A 17,920-nucleotide genomic window follows, 5' to 3' on the forward strand; every position below is an offset into this window, starting at 1 on the left:
ATGGAAAATCCAGGATGGAGTGTAACAATATTATGAGAAGGAAAGTTGCCACTCACTATGTAGCAGAGATGCCGAGTCACAGATAGGCACAATAAAAATATTTTCACAATTAAAGTTTCGGCCAATGGGCTTTGTCAACAGTAGACATGCGCGCCCGCGCGCCCACACACACACACACACACACACACACACACACGACCGCAGTCTCAGGCAACTGGAACCACACTGCAACAGCTCCGCTATATGGTGAGTGGCAACTTTCCTTCTCATAATATTGTTACAAATTATAACATCCTTCAGAGCTCACACTACTGTACCATTGAAAGGCTGGGCTCCTACCATTTAGACTGCTGTAAGCATTCTGTATTTCCAAGCGAAAAGACACGTGAAGAATACTCCGTTCTTATTGGTCAGTTTTCTTTAAGGCCAATAGAAAAACATTATTCTCCCACGTTAGTCCGCACCTTTCATGACTAACCAATTAACATTCTGATATTTTGTTTATACTCTACATTATTAACTATTTTCATTTTCACTCACATTAGCTTTCCTTTTACCATAAAACTCATGATACAAAATTCCCTGTTGTCTGCATTCACACAGTCTTAAAAATTTCTCTCAATACAGTAGAACTCCTCTAATCCGCCACCTTCAGGACGGGGACCATGGAACGATTTAAGAACTAAAAGACGTCTGCGCACACTATTTTATGTATTGGTTTTAAAAGGAAAAATGACAAACAACTTACAGTACTGTGCTGTACTTAATACTGTATAAACGATATATACTGTCAACTAAAAAATGTTTATAGCACTTTCTTGTGCAAAACTATCGCTTTTTCTTTGAGAATTGGTCCAGAAATTGGAGTTCCTTTCCTTCTTTCTTGGCAAAACCACATCCACAATGCGTTATTATCAGGCAGTTCAAGTTTAGGCTTTTTTAATGTTTTGTGATTCTTCAGAGTGTTTTCACCATCAGTTGTAACTGTATAGGATTCAATGTCTTTCCGATTCTTCCTCCAATCCTTAATTGTTGTAACACCTACATTCAGTTCCTTTGCAATTTTTTGGAAAGATTCTCCTTCGTCCAGTCTTTGTAGCCCTGCTAATTTTTTATTTAGTGAAAGAGTTGTGTGTTTATGTTTGAACCCAGATATGGTGAAAAACAGACAACTGTACACACAAGGAATCTACAGTAATAAGTACTGTAGAGAACATGGAATAAAGTGGACGACAATGTTTTTTAATCCCAACAAAGGATAAAACTGCACAATAACATACAGTGTAACACTATGCACAGCGATAGACACCGCAACAATGGCCCGACAGGCGTCCAGTCAGTGACAAGTCGGCACAGGCTCGCGAGCCTGAGCATGGTCGGACTAACCGGAATGACGGACCATCCAAGGTCGGATTAGAGGGGTTCTACTGTAGTTCGTACAGCGTTCATCAGTAGAACAATGATCTACATTTTTACTTTAGACCACATTCACGCATCATTCTCACTACTAAAATCATATACAAAATTGTACAAACAAAAACAAACCAAAAAGCCTTCAAGAAATAAACAGAACAATTCACAAAAACACTCTCTTGGCCTGTTTTTTGACTGTCTCTGTACACTATTGTCCTCTAGCAGATGAAAATTGTAATGCTGTACTCGACTGAACACGCTTCAGACCATGTGTCACAGTACATGCACGAGTCATTCTCCCGTAACACAGTTTCTACACAGGAGCGATAGAAGCCTCAAGTGGCATGCAAAATTCTTGGAAGTTCGATGCATGTGCAAAGGGAAAAGCACTGGTTGGTTAGGAATGTCTGATGGAAATGCCAAGCGTATTGGAGATGCGTTACCATTGAGCCCTTGGAATCCAAAAGACAAGCAGGCCAAGAACATTTACTTCCTCAAACAACAGCGTGGTGTGGTCTGGAAGTTCACCTGCATATGAAGCCTTACAAATTGCAGTTACTGCAGCAACTGCGTTCAAGTGATGATAAAAGAAGGTAAGAATTTTGCTTTACTGTTCTCCGGGATAAGGCAGAGGACACTTATTCCGAACGCTCATCTTATTGGATGAATCAATGTTTCATGTGTTTGGTGAAGTAAACCAAAATGATGTAACAATTTGGGGGTCACAAAATCCTGATGTTGTCATCGAACATGAAAGAGACTCACTGAACTGAATGTGTTTTGTGCTCTTTCTGTTCACAAAGTTTCTTTTTTGCAGAGAAGCTGTAACAGGAATATCTGGACATGCTGCAAAACTCGTTGTTTCCTCAACTTCACAAAGATTCCAGTGCTTTCAATTGTGTCGTAACACTGTCCCACATTGTTGGATTGGAAGAAGCGGACAACAAAATCTTGTTCATTGTTTTTGGCTTCACAGGTCACCAGGCCTCACAACTAGCAGTTGTCGTTGATATTATTTTTATTATTATTATTATTATTATTATTATTATTATTATTGTATTATTTATTTATTTATTTATTTATTGAGGGATGCATAAAAGTCAAGAGTATTTGTCCCACCTATGGCAGCCATTCAAGAGCTGAGAAATCAAATAGTTGAAGCTGTTGATTTATGTGGTCCATATTTTGAGCAAATCAATGTGTTCATGCTGGGTATATGGTATAATGTTTGTGTGAACATGGAACTTTGAACCTTCCTCTTTCCAGTGAATGTGCAATGTGTTTGTATCTTTCATATTGTGTTTTTAATAAATAACTAAAGTCTGTGCTTTCTTTTTGTATCATCCAGTATCTAACATGGGTTCAATAAATAAATAATTAAAAAATGTAATAAAGACCCATGTGAACCATCATCAACAGAAAACTTTAAAATATAAATGAATTTTTTTTAAAAAGTACCTGTTACTTTGGTGGTTAATGTTTTTTCACGGAATTATAGGACCCTACTTTTTTTTGCAGTTTTTTTGAGTAATGTTGTGATGTTGGCAGGCTTGAAGAACTTCCATTACTGCAAGACCTGGATCCTGTTATTTTGCACTACTGGACAAGCATCCAACAGTCAATGTTTTACGTGGAGAATCAGCTGAAACAACTTAATGATACCCTTGATCTTGATTGGCAACAGTTTCAGAATGCCTGCAAAAAGAATTCAGGGTGTGTAAACTTTTCTGTTTCCTCTGTTAGTTTTGATATAGACAAAATTATGTTTATATTCATTGTAGTGTATTTAATTTTGAAGAGATCCTTTGTTACTTATTGCACTTATAATTCTGTTTGTGCAGAAGGGTAATGTGCAGGTCATAGGGGAAGTAAAGGGAGTGGCATCAGCAGGGATAATTTCAAATGAGAACACATGAATTAGATAGGTAGATAAACATTTGTATTTCAATGTGTAGGATGCAAGAGACACCTAGGGGAATGAGCAGATCACTAGCTGCTTGAAGAAGCCATCAGTGCTGGGGTATGGTGAACCAAAGTCCAGAGTGAAGGAAGGTGTCTGATGCTTGTAGTGTGTGTCTAGCCATCAGTTTCTACCCGCTAAGAACTATGTGTGGCATGAAAAATATGCCAGTTCTGATGTACAAGTTGTGGGAATGGTCCAGCAAGTAGACAAGAACTTGGAGTGTGAAGGAAAAAATGTTTTATATAAGTGAATATCTTTAATGAAATACTACCTAATTATGCCAAGCAGATGGCCACCTGCACAGTAACATTGAAGGAAATCATTTACCAGTTGTGCATCCATTCTAAAATTGTTCTTGGATCACTACTGTCAGTAGGCCACAATAGATACCTTGACAACTACTTTAAGTGAAAAGGGAAAAAGAACATTTAATTACTCCCAGACAGTGAATACAGGAAGTATGTGGGGTATCAGCTGAAATGATGTATAAAATGCTAATTCTAAATTCAGTTTAATTTCTGTCTGTTTCCTAGTGAAAACTGTAAAATGTACAAATCAGGCATCATAGATGATGGTAGCAAAAGGTGATGACTATTGTTTTACGAGAAGGGGAACAGTACAAAATGTCCAGGCTTGATTGAATGTACAACTTTCAAAAAAGTTCTGGGAAGATTTATATATAAAAAAAATCAACAATCTTCCATATTATATCAAAAATTAATAACTCTGAGAAAAATTTAAAATAATATAGCTTCTTTTCGAAAGTAACAGGATGATTTAAAAAAGCAAAACACACAACACATCTAGCAAATATTATTAATAATCATTATGTAAACTCATTAGAAAAAACTCATGCAGGCAGCACAAAAGAAAAACTAAGAACATGTGAAGAGGGCTATCATAAACAATCAAGCAGTATGAAACTCTTGGGGATTTAATCTGTTTCCTCAAAAGTATACATCTTATTGGGCTTATAATGTTTCAGGTAAAATATTGAGACCATGATATTATCTATGTTGTAGACAGCAGTCTTGCATCTAGTTTAATGAAAAGGAAAAACTGTGTGTGTGTGTGGGGGGGGGGGGGGGTGTTCCCCCTGACAATCTGTATCTCAGCATAACCACCGTTCAAGCTGTACATTGGTTTCATTTCGTATACAGGATGGTTATAATTAAACTTTTGCTACTTGAGACACTGTAAACAGAAAACTGTTTGCTATATGGGTACCCAACTTTATAGATGCTGGGGGAATTAGATTAGGAAATGAGACACTTAAAGTAGTAAAGGAGTTTTGCTATTTGGGGAGCAAAATAACTGATGATGGTCGAAGTAGAGAGGATATAAAATGTAGACTGGCAATGGCAAGAAAAGCGTTTCTGAAGAAGAGAAATTTGTTAACATCGAGTATAGATTTAAGTGTCAGGAAGTCGTTTCTGAAAGTATTTGTATGGAGTGTAGCCATGTATGGAAGTGAAACATGGACGATAAATAATTTAGACAAGAAGAGAATAGAAGCTTTCGAAATGTGGTGCTACAGAAGAATGCTGAAGGTTAGAGGGGTAGATCACATAACTAATGAGGAGGTATTGAATAGAATTGGGGAGAAGAGGAGTTTGTGGCACAACTAGACAAGAAGAAGGGACCGGTTGGTAGGACATGTTCTGAGGCATCAAGGGATTACAAATTTAGCATTGGAGGGCAGTGTGGAGGGTAAAAATCATAGAGGGAGACCAAGAGATGAATACACTAAACAGATTCAGAAGGATGTAGGTTGCAGTAAGTACTGGGAGATGAAGAAGCTTGCACAGGATAGAGTAGCATGGAGAGCTGCGTCAAACCAGTCTCAGGACTGAAGACAACAACAACAACAACTACTTTATAGGAATGATGTTCAGACTGTTTGCTGCAGGATTTGTTTTTTTTGTTAGTGTCATGACTTGTCATTAGATGCCAATACTGGTATGGCAATGGAGGGTTGAAACACAGGCATCAATGTGCATTACAGTTGCAGACAGTCGACATGGGTCTGGACAGGGTGGGGAGGGCTTTACTTGTAAAGCTGTTTCTTCAAAACAACAGCAATAGTGCTGCTGCTCTTTGTGAATATAAACCATTAAAGGAATATGGAGAGAGGTTCCCTTTGTGCATTGGAGTTGGGAAACATGATCTCTAAGTCCAGATTAGCTGGTGATTTGTGAATTGCTCCTAGTAAAGGTCGACGGACAATTGCACCACAATTTATTGGAGAAGTCAATGTTGCCATGGGGTTGAGAATACTGGACGTAATGCGCAATATTCAAGCAGTGCGTGAGCTGTGTCACAACAGCTAAACATTCCATGATCCATTGTTCGAAAAGTGCTACGAACATTTATGAAATGGTATCTGTAGTGTGATTCCAGGATGTCGTGAATGCAGTTGGTCATCACATTGAACAATGTTTGTTACCTGCCACATAAACATGGTACACAATTAACAAATGTTACCTCTCTCATGTGAGAAGCAAAATCTGGTTCTTTCAGTGGTTTATTTATATTATTTCTCTTTCGGATGTGCTTACAAATGTTTCCACAAAGTTTCATTGTCCTGTGACCATTTGTTATTCATGGGGGCCCTTCCAAGTAGCAAAAGTTTAATTAACCACCCTGTATATTGCTAGGTATCCTGTCAGTGTAGTGGAGTTTAAAAGGATATGATTGTTTTGCATGTAGTTGTGAGCAAAAAAGTTCCATGGCTCATGTACTGTATTAAAAATATATTTGTGATACCTGCAAATTCCTTTGGTGATTGCTCTTTCCTGGCTGGAAGGCAGCACACATGAAGTAGCCATTTTGTGTTACAAAAATAATTTCTTTTATCGCGGTAAGTGTACTTACTAAAAACCCTAAAAAATGTGGTCTTGTGTAAAATTAGTACACACATTCCAGAATGAAATTTTAATTCTGTAACGGAGTACTCACATTGCTTAGTGACCATACGGTAGAGAAAGGGTTGAAAGACCGAATTTGGTCTTCAGAAACTATTTCTCCACAGAAGACCTCTGGTACCGAGCGACGCAGGTTTCGAATCTGCACCAGATGGCATGGAACTGGATGACCACTAGAGATCTCTGCAGCAGTCATGCCGGAGGCCGTGGCTGCGCATGCTCCTGGCGCGAGTCTAACGTGAGGGCGCCACTATGGAGCATGTGGTCCCAGTTGCCAGTAGCGACATACCCTGTTGTGTATTTAGGCGGCTGCCTCTCACTCAGCGAGTCAGTTTGGTATTCAGGTTGGGTCGGTTGATATCTCACTTACAGACATCGTGTTTACTTTGCGTGTACTTCCTTCCTGTTTACGAGTGGACGTTGTTTTGATTTCGTGAGGTTATCTCTTGTGACCCCGTTGCTTAATACTTTGTTGTTGATCTTTGGGTGTTGCTCGGTTGTCTGTCGTCATGCTTGTCCGTCCATTCCCGTTCATCAGTCTTATTCGTTCACGGGCCGCTCCCATTTGGTCCCGCTGTGTTTTCATTAGCGGCAACCCTGCGACCATTCCTGTCGCAGTTACAACAAGACCATAATACAGTTCTTCCTTTCAATCATCAAACAAATGCTGAAATTGCAGATATTGAGATAAGTAATCATGGAATAAAATCGCAGCTATAATTCATTTAATAGTAGAAAGGCTTGTGTACAAGATGAGGTACCTGTGAGATTCTGTGGAGATAATAAAAAAGAACTTGCTCCCCTTCTAACAGTGGGTTATTGCAGGTCTCTTGAACAATGAAAGATACATAGCAATTGGAAAAAAAAGTGCAGGTCATTCGTGTTTTCAAGAAGGGTTGTACGGTAGAGGCAAATAATATGTTCACATCACTGATGTGACTCTCATGTAGAATTATGCAGCATGTTTGTATGTGTATTATGATGTTTTTGGAAAACAAAAATCTACTCTATAAAAAACATGGAGTCTTCAAACAGAGATATCGTGAATCTGCTCAGCTCGGTTTGTCCATGAGATCCAGAGTGCTGTAGACTTTGGCACGTAAGTTGACTTCAGGAAGGCACTTAATACAGTTCCGTACTGTCATTTTGTAAACAAAATATGACCTTATTGATTATTGGAACAGATTTGTGATTGGGTTTAAGACTGACATGTAGATAGAACTCAGCATACCACTCTTAAAAGAATGAAATGGCAGATGCAAAGGTAATTTCAGGAGTATCCCAAGGAAGTGTTATTGGCCCATTACTATTTACATTATACATAAATGACATAGCGAATAATGTCAAAAGCTGCAGGAGGGTTGTCAGCAGATGTAGTGGTGGTAGTCTGTAAGAAGACAGCAATGTCAGAAGGCTGTAGTGAATTTCAGAAAGACCTGCACAGGGTCAGTAATTGATATAGGAAATGATTGTTCAATCTGAATGAAAATAATTGTATGATTACAGTGTTGGCCACAAATCAGTGGAAACAATGACATCAAAAAATATCTATCTAGAAGTAACCATCCAGAGCAACCTAAATGAAATAAGCCTATCCAATAAATTTCAGGAAAAGCAGGAGTCAGGCTGAGACTCATTGGAAGAGTTTTGAGGAAATATATTTAATCCACAATTGAAGTGACTTACAAACTACTTATTTGACTGATTCTTAATTACTGCAAATCAGTCTGAGTTCCTTACCAGGTTTGCTGTTGAAATTATGATAGCTTATGGTCCATGAAAAATGGGGCAACATATTATTCTCTCCCACATACGTATTGCGAAGTGACCACAAGAAAATTTGAGTAACTGGAGCTAATACAGAGAATTGCCGCCAAGCGTTCTTCCCACATGCCATTCATAACTGGAACAGGGGAAAGGGAGAGGGATTTATTTGTGTATTTATTTATTTATTTATTTGCTCCAGGAAATCGTTTTTAGTACATTGTACATGTGATGTAGGACAAGCGGTAAACATAATTAAGTTATGATTGTAGTAGTCATTGTGACTACATGAAATGCAATTGAAGTACATAATAAATTGATATACTACATTGCTTGTACATGTGATAGCAGTAGTTAATTAATTGAGACTACTTGATTAACACAATCAAAATAAACTGTAGTATAAAGTTACATAATACATAATTAACAATATTTGATAATGAGTTTTACTTATTGTGATGTTCCAAAAATTCAGAGCCAGTATTTTAAGAAATAAGGTTTATGGTTACATAACATAACTCCAGTATGGTGTATTCCCCTATGTATAGGTTTGTACTTACTGTGTTTGCATGTAGATTAAGCTTCTGGCTAGGCTCATATGTGTAGAAATCATAGTTTGGCCATAGATATGTTTTTTTAGGAAGCTTTCTTTTATAAAAACGAGGATTTCATATTTACACAAACAAAGCAAAGGCTGCATTTTCAGACTGTTAAAAAGAGGTCTGCTGAAATCCCTGCATTTAACTTTCTTTATCCCCTTGATGTTGTATTACAGTAGCAGAAGTACCATCTGTCTCACACCATATAGTAGCTTGTGGAGTATAAATGTAGATTTATAAAAAATATATATATGTACTGATATTGAAGGATTAAATTTTTATGTTATTGCTTTTGTACGCAATATGACACCGCTTTACAACAGATGGTGCATGACTTCTAATGCATTATTCTGTAATGTATTTCTTAATGCAAATGTGACTTGATTCATATCTGAATGTCAATGTTTAAGAGAACAGGAAAGAAAACTTTGTTGTTTTAAAATGCTTTTATTTATATGACATTAATCCTGGCTCCAAGAGTTCATAAAAATTTTGTATTAATTATTTCTTATGGGCTAATAACTATATCATACAACGTACATATACACTCATGCTCATAAATTAAGGATAATTGCAGAATGTGGTGCCACACAATGTGGCACTACACAAAGCTGGCACTAGTAGCATAGTCACATAGGGAATACACAAGACACAGATCTATTAAGTCCATTGTATTGGTGATAAGTTGAGAAAACCATCCCGAAACACGTGCTTCAAAATGCCGCTGTTTCTTGCGCATGTACCGTGACATCAATATGGGATATGATCACCATGCACATGTATACAGGTCACACAACAGATTGGCATACTCTGGATCAGGTGGTTTAGCAGCTGCTGGGGTATAGCCTTCCATTCTTGCACCAGTGCTTGTTGGAGCTCCTGAAGTGTCCTAGGGGTATGAAGACGTGCAACAATACGTCGACCGAGAGCATCCCAAACGTGCTCGATGGGGTTTAGGTCTGGAGAATAGGCAGGCCACTCCATTCACCTCATATCTTCTGTTTCAAGATACTCTTCCTTGGTGGGAGCTCGGTGGGGCTGTGCGTTATCATCCAGCAGGAGGAAGGTGGGACCCACTGCACCCCTGAAAAGGCGGACATACTGGTGCAAAATGACGTTACGATACACCTGACCTGTTACAGTTCCTCTGTCAAAGACATGCAGGGGTGTACGTGCTCCTCTGTCAAAGACATGCAGGGGTGTACGTGCTCCAATCATAATCCCACCCCACACCATCAAACCACGACCTCCATACAGGTCCATTTCAAAGACATTAAGGGGTTGGTATCTGGTTCCTGGTTCACGCCAGATGAAAACCCGGCAAGAATCACTGTTCAGACTATACCAGGACTCGTCCGTGAACATAACCTGGGACCACTGTTCCAATGACCATGTACTGGTGCAAAATGACGTTACGATACACCTGACCTGTTACAGTTCCTCTGTCAAAGACATGCAGGGGTGTACGTGCTCCAATCATAATCCCACCCCACACCATCAAACCACGACCTCCATACAGGTCCCTTTCAAAGACATTAAGGGGTTGGTATCTGGTTCCTGGTTCACGCCAGATGAAAACCCGGCAAGAATCACTGTTCAGACTATACCAGGACTCGTCCGTGAACATAACCTGGGACCACTGTTCCAATGACCATGTACTGTGTTCTTCACACCAGGCTTTATGGGCTCTCCTGTGACCAGGGGTCAGTGGAATGCACCTTGCAGGTCTGCGGGCAAATAAACCATGTCTGTTCAGTCATCTGTAGACTGTGTGTCTGGAGGCAACTGTTCCAGTGGCTGCGGTAAGGTCCCGAGCAAGGCTACCTGCAGTACTCCGTGACCGTCTGCGGGCACTGATGGTGAGATATTGGTCTTCTTGTGGTGTTTTACACTGTGGTCATCCCGTACTGTAGTGCCTGGACACATTTCCTGTCTGCTGGAATCATTGCCATAATCTTGAGATCACACTTTGTGGCACATGGAGGGCCCATACTATGATCTGCTGTGTTTGACCAGCCTCCAGTCGCCCTAGTATTCTACCCCTCATAACGTCATCAACATGTGTTCTTTGAGCCAATTTCAACACACAGTCACCATTAGTATGTCTGAAGACGTCTGCACACTTATTCGCTGCACTGTACTCTGACATGCACCAACACACCTCTGCGTATGTGGACTGGTACCAGCACCACCATGCCACGACTGCAGGTCAAATGCACCTCATGGTCATACCCAAGGTGATTTAATCCTGCAGACTGCCCACCAGAGCATTGTTTCACCGTGTATCACCATTATCCTTAATTTATGAGCATGAGTGTATATCGGTTTTCACCGATCATGAAGATCGTCTCCTGACCTTACATCGTTTCTCCGTAGATGGCAATCTTGTGCACTTTGGATTCAGTTCTCATGGACATACTATTGCTGAAGGTCCTTCTGCAGTTCATCCTCAACTCACTTCTGTAGCCTTCCAGTTGGATGAGGTTCATCAGCTTTTCCCATAATCACAGCACTTTTCTGGCCTTCTGGCAAAGCTCTGCCAGGCTTATTCTCCATTCTTTCATTTTCTGCACAATGTTCAGTTGTTTGTTTAGGCTATACAGTTCCTAGTGCTTGGTTCTTTCTATGTCTGCATGTGCAAGTGTTCCCTTTGCATGTTGGTCCAAAGATCTTTCTCATGGTTTTTTTGTTCAGAGATCAGCAGGTTCTCTTCATGTTTTTTGTGATGCTTAACATTTTTGTCCCATGTAGAAACACTGCATTGTGGGCTTTAAGTTTGGTCTTAACTGACAGATTTTTTGATGATGTTATCTGCTTCAGATTAAAGTCAGTTTTAGACCCATTGACTGTACATTGATTAATTTGTTGTGTTATGTTATTATGGTTGTTGAACCAGGTGGCAAGGTATTGAAAATGTCCAACTCTGGTTGTTTTCCATATTATTAGGAGCTTCTCTGGATACTTCTCTCATTTCAGTCATCTCCATATTAATCCTCAGTCCAGTCCTACTGGCATTCTTTGCAAAGTTCTCTACAGTTTCTGCCATCTCTTCCTCTGACTCCGCTATGGCAGCAGTATCATCTGCTTATCCCAATAGTTGTGTCCTTCCATTTAGCTCCACCCTTTTACCCCTTTTCATTTCCCAAATTTGTTTCTCCAGGACCCAATTAAAAAGCAATGGTGAGATGACATCACCTGGCTTCACACCTGTTCTGATTCATTCACTGGTATTTTCCCTTGGGTTTTTCCTCTACTGCACACACTTTCACCAAGTTAATTAACTTCCTTGGTATTCCAAACTCCCTTAGGATGTTGCGCATACTTAATGTTTGTAAACTATCACATGCCTCTGAGAAATCTATAAATATTACCACAAACTGATGATTGAATTCCCAGCAATTATCCCAGATTTGTCTCATATTGCAAATTTGATCCATGGTTGATCTTGCTGCCTGAAAATCTAAACCTGCCTAGTACCCTCCAGCAGTATCTTCAGCAATAGGCTTCAGCTTTACAAAAATTGTTAGTGATAACACTTTGTATAGTACTCTTAGTAGAGAAATATCTCTATAATTACTACAGTTCCTTCTATTGTTCTTTTTGTAGAGTGGACTTCCACTCTTTTGGGACCTCTTCCTTTCTTTACATTACTTATGAGACTGTGTATCTCTTTCTGAACTGTTCCAAGTCCTGCCTTCAACTTCTCTATGATTATCCTATCTTTTCCTGGAGGTCTTATTATTCTCAATTTCTTAATTGCTCTATCTACATCTTGTTGAGTTACTTCAGTTTCTTCTTCCTCTACACTTTCTGGAGTTTTTTCTTCTGGGAATACATTTTCATGATCTTCAGCATTCAGAAACTGCTCAGAATATTCCCTCTACCTGTCCAGAAATGTTTGCTTGTCCAGCATCATATTTCCATTCTTATCATTAATAACTAGCACATCATTTCTTTTACTGTTCCTCATATGTTTCAACACATGGAACATTTTTCTGCTGTCACGTTTCATTAATCACATTGGGCATTAACTTTCTTTTCTCTGTCCTCAGAATCCTGTTTGTTTCTCTTTTTATGTTTGTGACTACTTCCTGCTTTTCTGCAAGATTTCTATGCAGTGGGAGTGTTTCCCTAGCTCTCTTGCTGGCCTTCACAGCTTGTTCACACACACAATTGAACCATTTCTGATTGGTTGTTGGATTTTTTTTCCTTTACTGCATCACTTACAGCAGTCTGTATCTTCTCATTGCTCATTAACACTTCTTTCATCATTGTGATTTGATACCAGGACTTCAAATTTGTTATGCACTCTGATATATTACTGGTGGCCCAGCTCTGGATCCAAACTCATTCTCCCTCTCTCTCTTGACCATATTGTTTATCTTTCTTTTACAACACAGCTGTAGTTGTAGTTTGCTGATCACTGTGTAATTTCACACAGAAAAAAAGCAAAATTTTTATTTTTTTCCAAATATGTACAACAATCTTCAAACTTTATTTAGTCACAAACTACATACAGTATGTGTCTCTTGAAGTTTTTATAGCAGATAGAATATTGCTTTGTCTTTTGGTTATGCATATCTTCTTCAGAGATTTCAGACGATAACCTTCCCGCTATCCTGCAGGTGAGTTGGTGACAGAATTAAAACCACTTGACACAATACTGTGGAGTAAATTTTCCTGATCCCAGATGCACACACAAAAGATGCTGGAATAATACATGCAAAATATTTATTCCTTTAGTACATATACCTTGCTATTGTGTCTGGGAGCAACACATCTGATTTGAAACCAATGTATGCTTTAAGACGGATGCTCTTCTTTAAAGTTAAGTAAAACTACTTCCTGACTTGGACTTGCCTTTGAGGTAGAGCAGTCTCTGAAATAAATTAAGGCAACTGGGTGCTCAGCAGGGTAAGTTGAATGCTGTCCGGCTAATTGACTTTGTTTGAATAGCAAAATAACACCCATTACTAATGGGAATGTATTATGGATATGAATCACAAAGTTAACAAAGTGTCCAACCCTAATAGTCGCTAGACTGCAACTTGTCTGATGGGATGAATACTGCCAACATACAACAAGGGACAAGTCTGTGGCACTGATGAGGTTAAAGGGCAGACCATCAGCTGGATACTTCACCAGCTTTCAGGAGTTAATGTGAATAGAAAGAAATGGTGACAAGATTTCCTGAACCCAGTAAAATATTCCACAGGATAAAAATATCAGTGGAGATCACCAAGAGGATTTCAAGAAGAGGTTTAAGGTGCCCAATTCCTGATCATATTGTGAAGAGTAGAGTCCGTAGGCAACCCAAGAGACTTGTAGAACATTTTACCACAAACATTGCCACAACTACTCTGGGTCTAGCCTTCCAAAACACTGAATGGTCACTAAGAAGAATAGTAGGGTCTTGAGCTTGACAGCTTTCAACTGCTGCTCCTCCTTGTTTCAGCTGGACTCGCCATTGGCTTAGGTCAGGGACACAGTAGCTATTCCAAACAAAATCTATTACAGTATGTTTTGATATCACACTAGAAAATTAGTTTAATCTAGAAGGCTTGTGGAAGAATTCCACTTTAATCTTTTTTCAAAATAGAAATTTGGTAAGTATGTTACCACCTTATTAACAGCAGCAGCCTTGTCTGGATTGCTTTCACTCCTAGTTCGAGAGATACCATACTACTATTGATGTCCTGCCATTGCTAGAGGTGAGCATACAGCAGGTCTTCCTGCACTGAGATCTCATAATGTGTCTTATTCTCTTGTCACGACCTGGAGAAAACTTATGGTACTGCTTGGAGATGTTATCCTTATACCAACATTGTTTCAATTATTAATTGGAGATACACTTTCCGACTGCTCTTTCCAAGTGAATGGTAACCTGAAGGTAGTGAAGCAGGACAAGGGGGAAAAATATATTTGTGCATATGTGTGCAAGTAAACAAGTCTTTCAAGCTCAAATGAAATTTATTATGACATGATCATAAGTTTAAAAATTAATTGAAAACAGCATAGAGAGCAACTAAAGTTATTCATCGAAGTGCATAGCATCTACTACAAAAGAAAAATGTATAAAAATGTTAAAAGTGAAGGAAATGTAGCAGAAAATTTAAAACATGTTTTAGGCATTTTTCTGAGAGAATGTTAAATAACACTGTGATATTAATCTGTAAATAGTCTTGGAATCTGTGAGCAGATTTGTGATTTATCAGATATGTGGCATGACTAGTTGGTGTACTATTGGGCATGGTAGTATTATTAGAACACTGTTACTAAATGTAGCAGTGAAGCTTCGTAACAAGTGGCCACTATTGGTAGCCCCCGAAATTCTGGTATCACTGTTCATAGTAACAGTGCAGGAAGAGAGGTATGGTACTGAACTCCTCATTGATTGTATCCTGCATACCAGTGTTGAATTGTGCCACTTGCAGCAAAAGTGGACAAAATGAAATAGACTGGACTACCAAATGTGAGGCACTGCTAGTGCCTGTGTTCAGCAAGGTGGATGCAGCATGTTGCATGGATGGCAGATCAAATTCCATTGAAGGGGGGAAAAAAACTGTAACACTGAGAAGAAGTTGTGCAACATAAACAAAAGTTGGTAGGCATGTTTCTACATCTGAACGGTGATCTCTATTCAGATTCCGCACCAGTTGCATAAGAGTGGCACTAATAGCCTTAAATGTGCTCTGTAATTGTCGTGAGCATTGTTACCTTTGAGATTGGATGTGGTGCATTGCTATATGTGAAGAATGCCTGTAAGGCGACGAAGACACCATTATCAGCACCTCACTGAGTTTGAATGAGGTCATGTGATAGGGCTACAAGAAGCGAGACATTCCTTCTGCAATATTACAGAAAGAGTTGGCAGGAATGTAGCCATTGTAATGATTGCCGGCAGCTGTGGTCACGAGAATATACGGTCACAAGAAGACTGGGCTTCAGACAGCCCCATGGCACTACCAAGTGGGAAGACCGTGTGGCTGTGGCACATCATACTGCATCTGCAGCAGCAGTCTGAGCAGCATTTGACACCACAGTGACATAAAGAATTGTTACAAATTGGCTACTTAAACTCCAGTTTCAAGCCAGACACCTGGAAGCATGCACTCCAGACTCCAAATCACTGTCATTTGCGACTTCAGTCGTGTCGAGTGAGAGCTCATGGGAGGGCAGGGAGGAGGTCTGTTGGATTTCCTGATGAAAGCTGGCTCTGCCTTGGTGCCAGTGAAAGCTCTGTGTTGGCTAGGAGGAGGCCAATTGAGGGTCTGCAATGAACATGTCTGTGTGCTACACACACTAGACCTACACATAGGGTTACAGTCCGGGATGTGTTTTCGTATGACAGCACGCGCACTCTTGTGGTTATCCCATGTGCCCTGACTGCAAATTTGTAGGTCATTCTGATGATTCAATGTTTTGTTTCACCATTCACAACAAGCATTCCAGTTAGGTCCCCCCCCCCCCCCCCCCCTCGCCCCACAGGATAATAGCTACACATGATGTTGTAACTCAACATGCTCTACAGGTTGTCGATATGTTGCTGTAACCTGCACAATTACTGGATCTTTCTTGAGTGGGACATCAGCGGATGACAACTTCAGCAACATCTACAAACAGTATTAACTGCCCCAGTATTGACCGACCAGTTGCAACAGGCATGGCACTCCATCCCACAAACTGACATCCGGCACCTGTGTGCAACACATTGCATGCACCTTTGCATGCTTGCATTCAGCATTTCGGCAGCTACACTGGTTGTTGATGTACCAGCATTTCACATTTGCAATGGCTTGTCTTCCACTTACATTAATCTGTCAACTTGCAATGTTAATCACTTAAATATATTAACTAGACAAATTAATTGCTGAAATTTTATTACTTGCTCAAAATGTTTTATTTTTTGGTGTTGTGATTGTTTTTTCATGAGTGTATTTCTCCATTCACAACCATTTCTGCTCTATGGAGGCTTGCTATTGCTACTGTGTCTTGTATGGGGTCACAGATTGTATTAATATGCTGTGGTGTGTGTGTGTGTGGGGGGGGGGGGGGGGTTGGTCAGAGATGGTATGGACCTAGAGGAGGTGGAGGGATTGGGGGCAGCTGTGGTTTCTGGGGTATCTTGGTCCCTGAGTTTCGTGGGTGGAGGCAATTTATTTGCTGGCTCTTGTGGCTAAAACTGATTTCTTTGATGACTCATCTTGTCTGGTCACTATATCAAATGTTCATGCCCCCTGTTCCTCCCTGAGCCCAGATGTGGAAGTCTGACTCAAAGCTCACTGTGTTGCGAACAGAAGGTGCTTAATTTTGGTTACGCTATGCCCGTTCACAAGGGTAGAGTGGCATGTGGCAAGAAAGCTGGCTAGTGCTTCCTCAGATGTTAATGACAGCATAGTTTTCTGTGTGTTTACACTATAATATCCTCTCTAGATGTTCCACCCTGGAATACAGTGTGGTTGGAAGGGGGCCATTGTCAGGCATACCGTGCTATTTCATTGAGAGAAGAGCTTAAATACGGAGGCTACAAATAGAGGACCACTACAGGACATTATGTTGTGCAGAGTATTCTTGAACATGGAAATGGCAGCCATAGCAGAATGGTGGTCACTAATAACCACATAGTTCCCTGGAACGGGCTAGCAAAAGTGATATGTTAGCATACTCAGGTTTTAACCAGGTGGAGGAATGTTGTGCTGTAATTGACTGGTGCAAGTGTGTGTGGTAGGCCTGGACAACGCATTCAGTCACAGAGTACTTTTTAACCCAGTAAGCATAGTGTCATGTAGTGCTTTCACCCTGGTCATATACCAGTGCAATGTGTGGAGCATCTGCAGGATCTGGGGGCAGAGTGTGGGTGGAGTCCCAACATGACAATTTTCTGACTGTATAAATAATTGTTAGCTTACACCTTTCTTTTTATTTGCTTGTAGTTATAATGGGTTTCTGTGATCATTTTCAGCATGAACACTATTAGCTGCTCTGTGCCATCTGCGTCTTTATGTGGTGGGAGGGCTGCTGTCCCTTCCTGTGATGTGTCAGTTACTAAACATGTAATGATTGTCAGGTGTGAATGTCACCAGGCACATGGCAAATCATAGACACTTTCTTAGTTGCAGTAATGGCTTGCTCTTATACATCAGAACACACAAGTGGTATCCTTTTCAGCAGAGCTGGTTTAGAGGGTGCACTATCTAAGCTACAGGCTTGTGAATTTGTTGTAAAAATTTATATTATGTGGAAAGAACATTACTTCT

The 17,920-nt window shown here is 39.9% G+C and overlaps 1 protein-coding gene across 3 annotated transcripts in view; it reads left to right on the plus strand.

Moving 5' to 3' along the window:
• Window positions 1–17,920, plus strand: part of LOC126236245 (nuclear pore complex protein Nup214-like) — a 153,081-nt gene that overhangs the window by 57,161 nt on the left and 78,000 nt on the right. For all 3 annotated transcript variants that reach the window (XM_049945388.1, XM_049945390.1, XM_049945389.1), the window contains one exon: window positions 2,962–3,126. In XM_049945388.1, coding sequence (XP_049801345.1) covers window positions 2,962–3,126 — 165 coding nt within the window. The remainder of the gene's footprint in view (window positions 1–2,961; window positions 3,127–17,920) is intronic.

Source organism: Schistocerca nitens, chromosome 2 (assembly GCF_023898315.1).
Source record: "Schistocerca nitens isolate TAMUIC-IGC-003100 chromosome 2, iqSchNite1.1, whole genome shotgun sequence".
Classification (NCBI taxonomy): Eukaryota; Metazoa; Arthropoda; class Insecta; order Orthoptera; family Acrididae; genus Schistocerca; species Schistocerca nitens.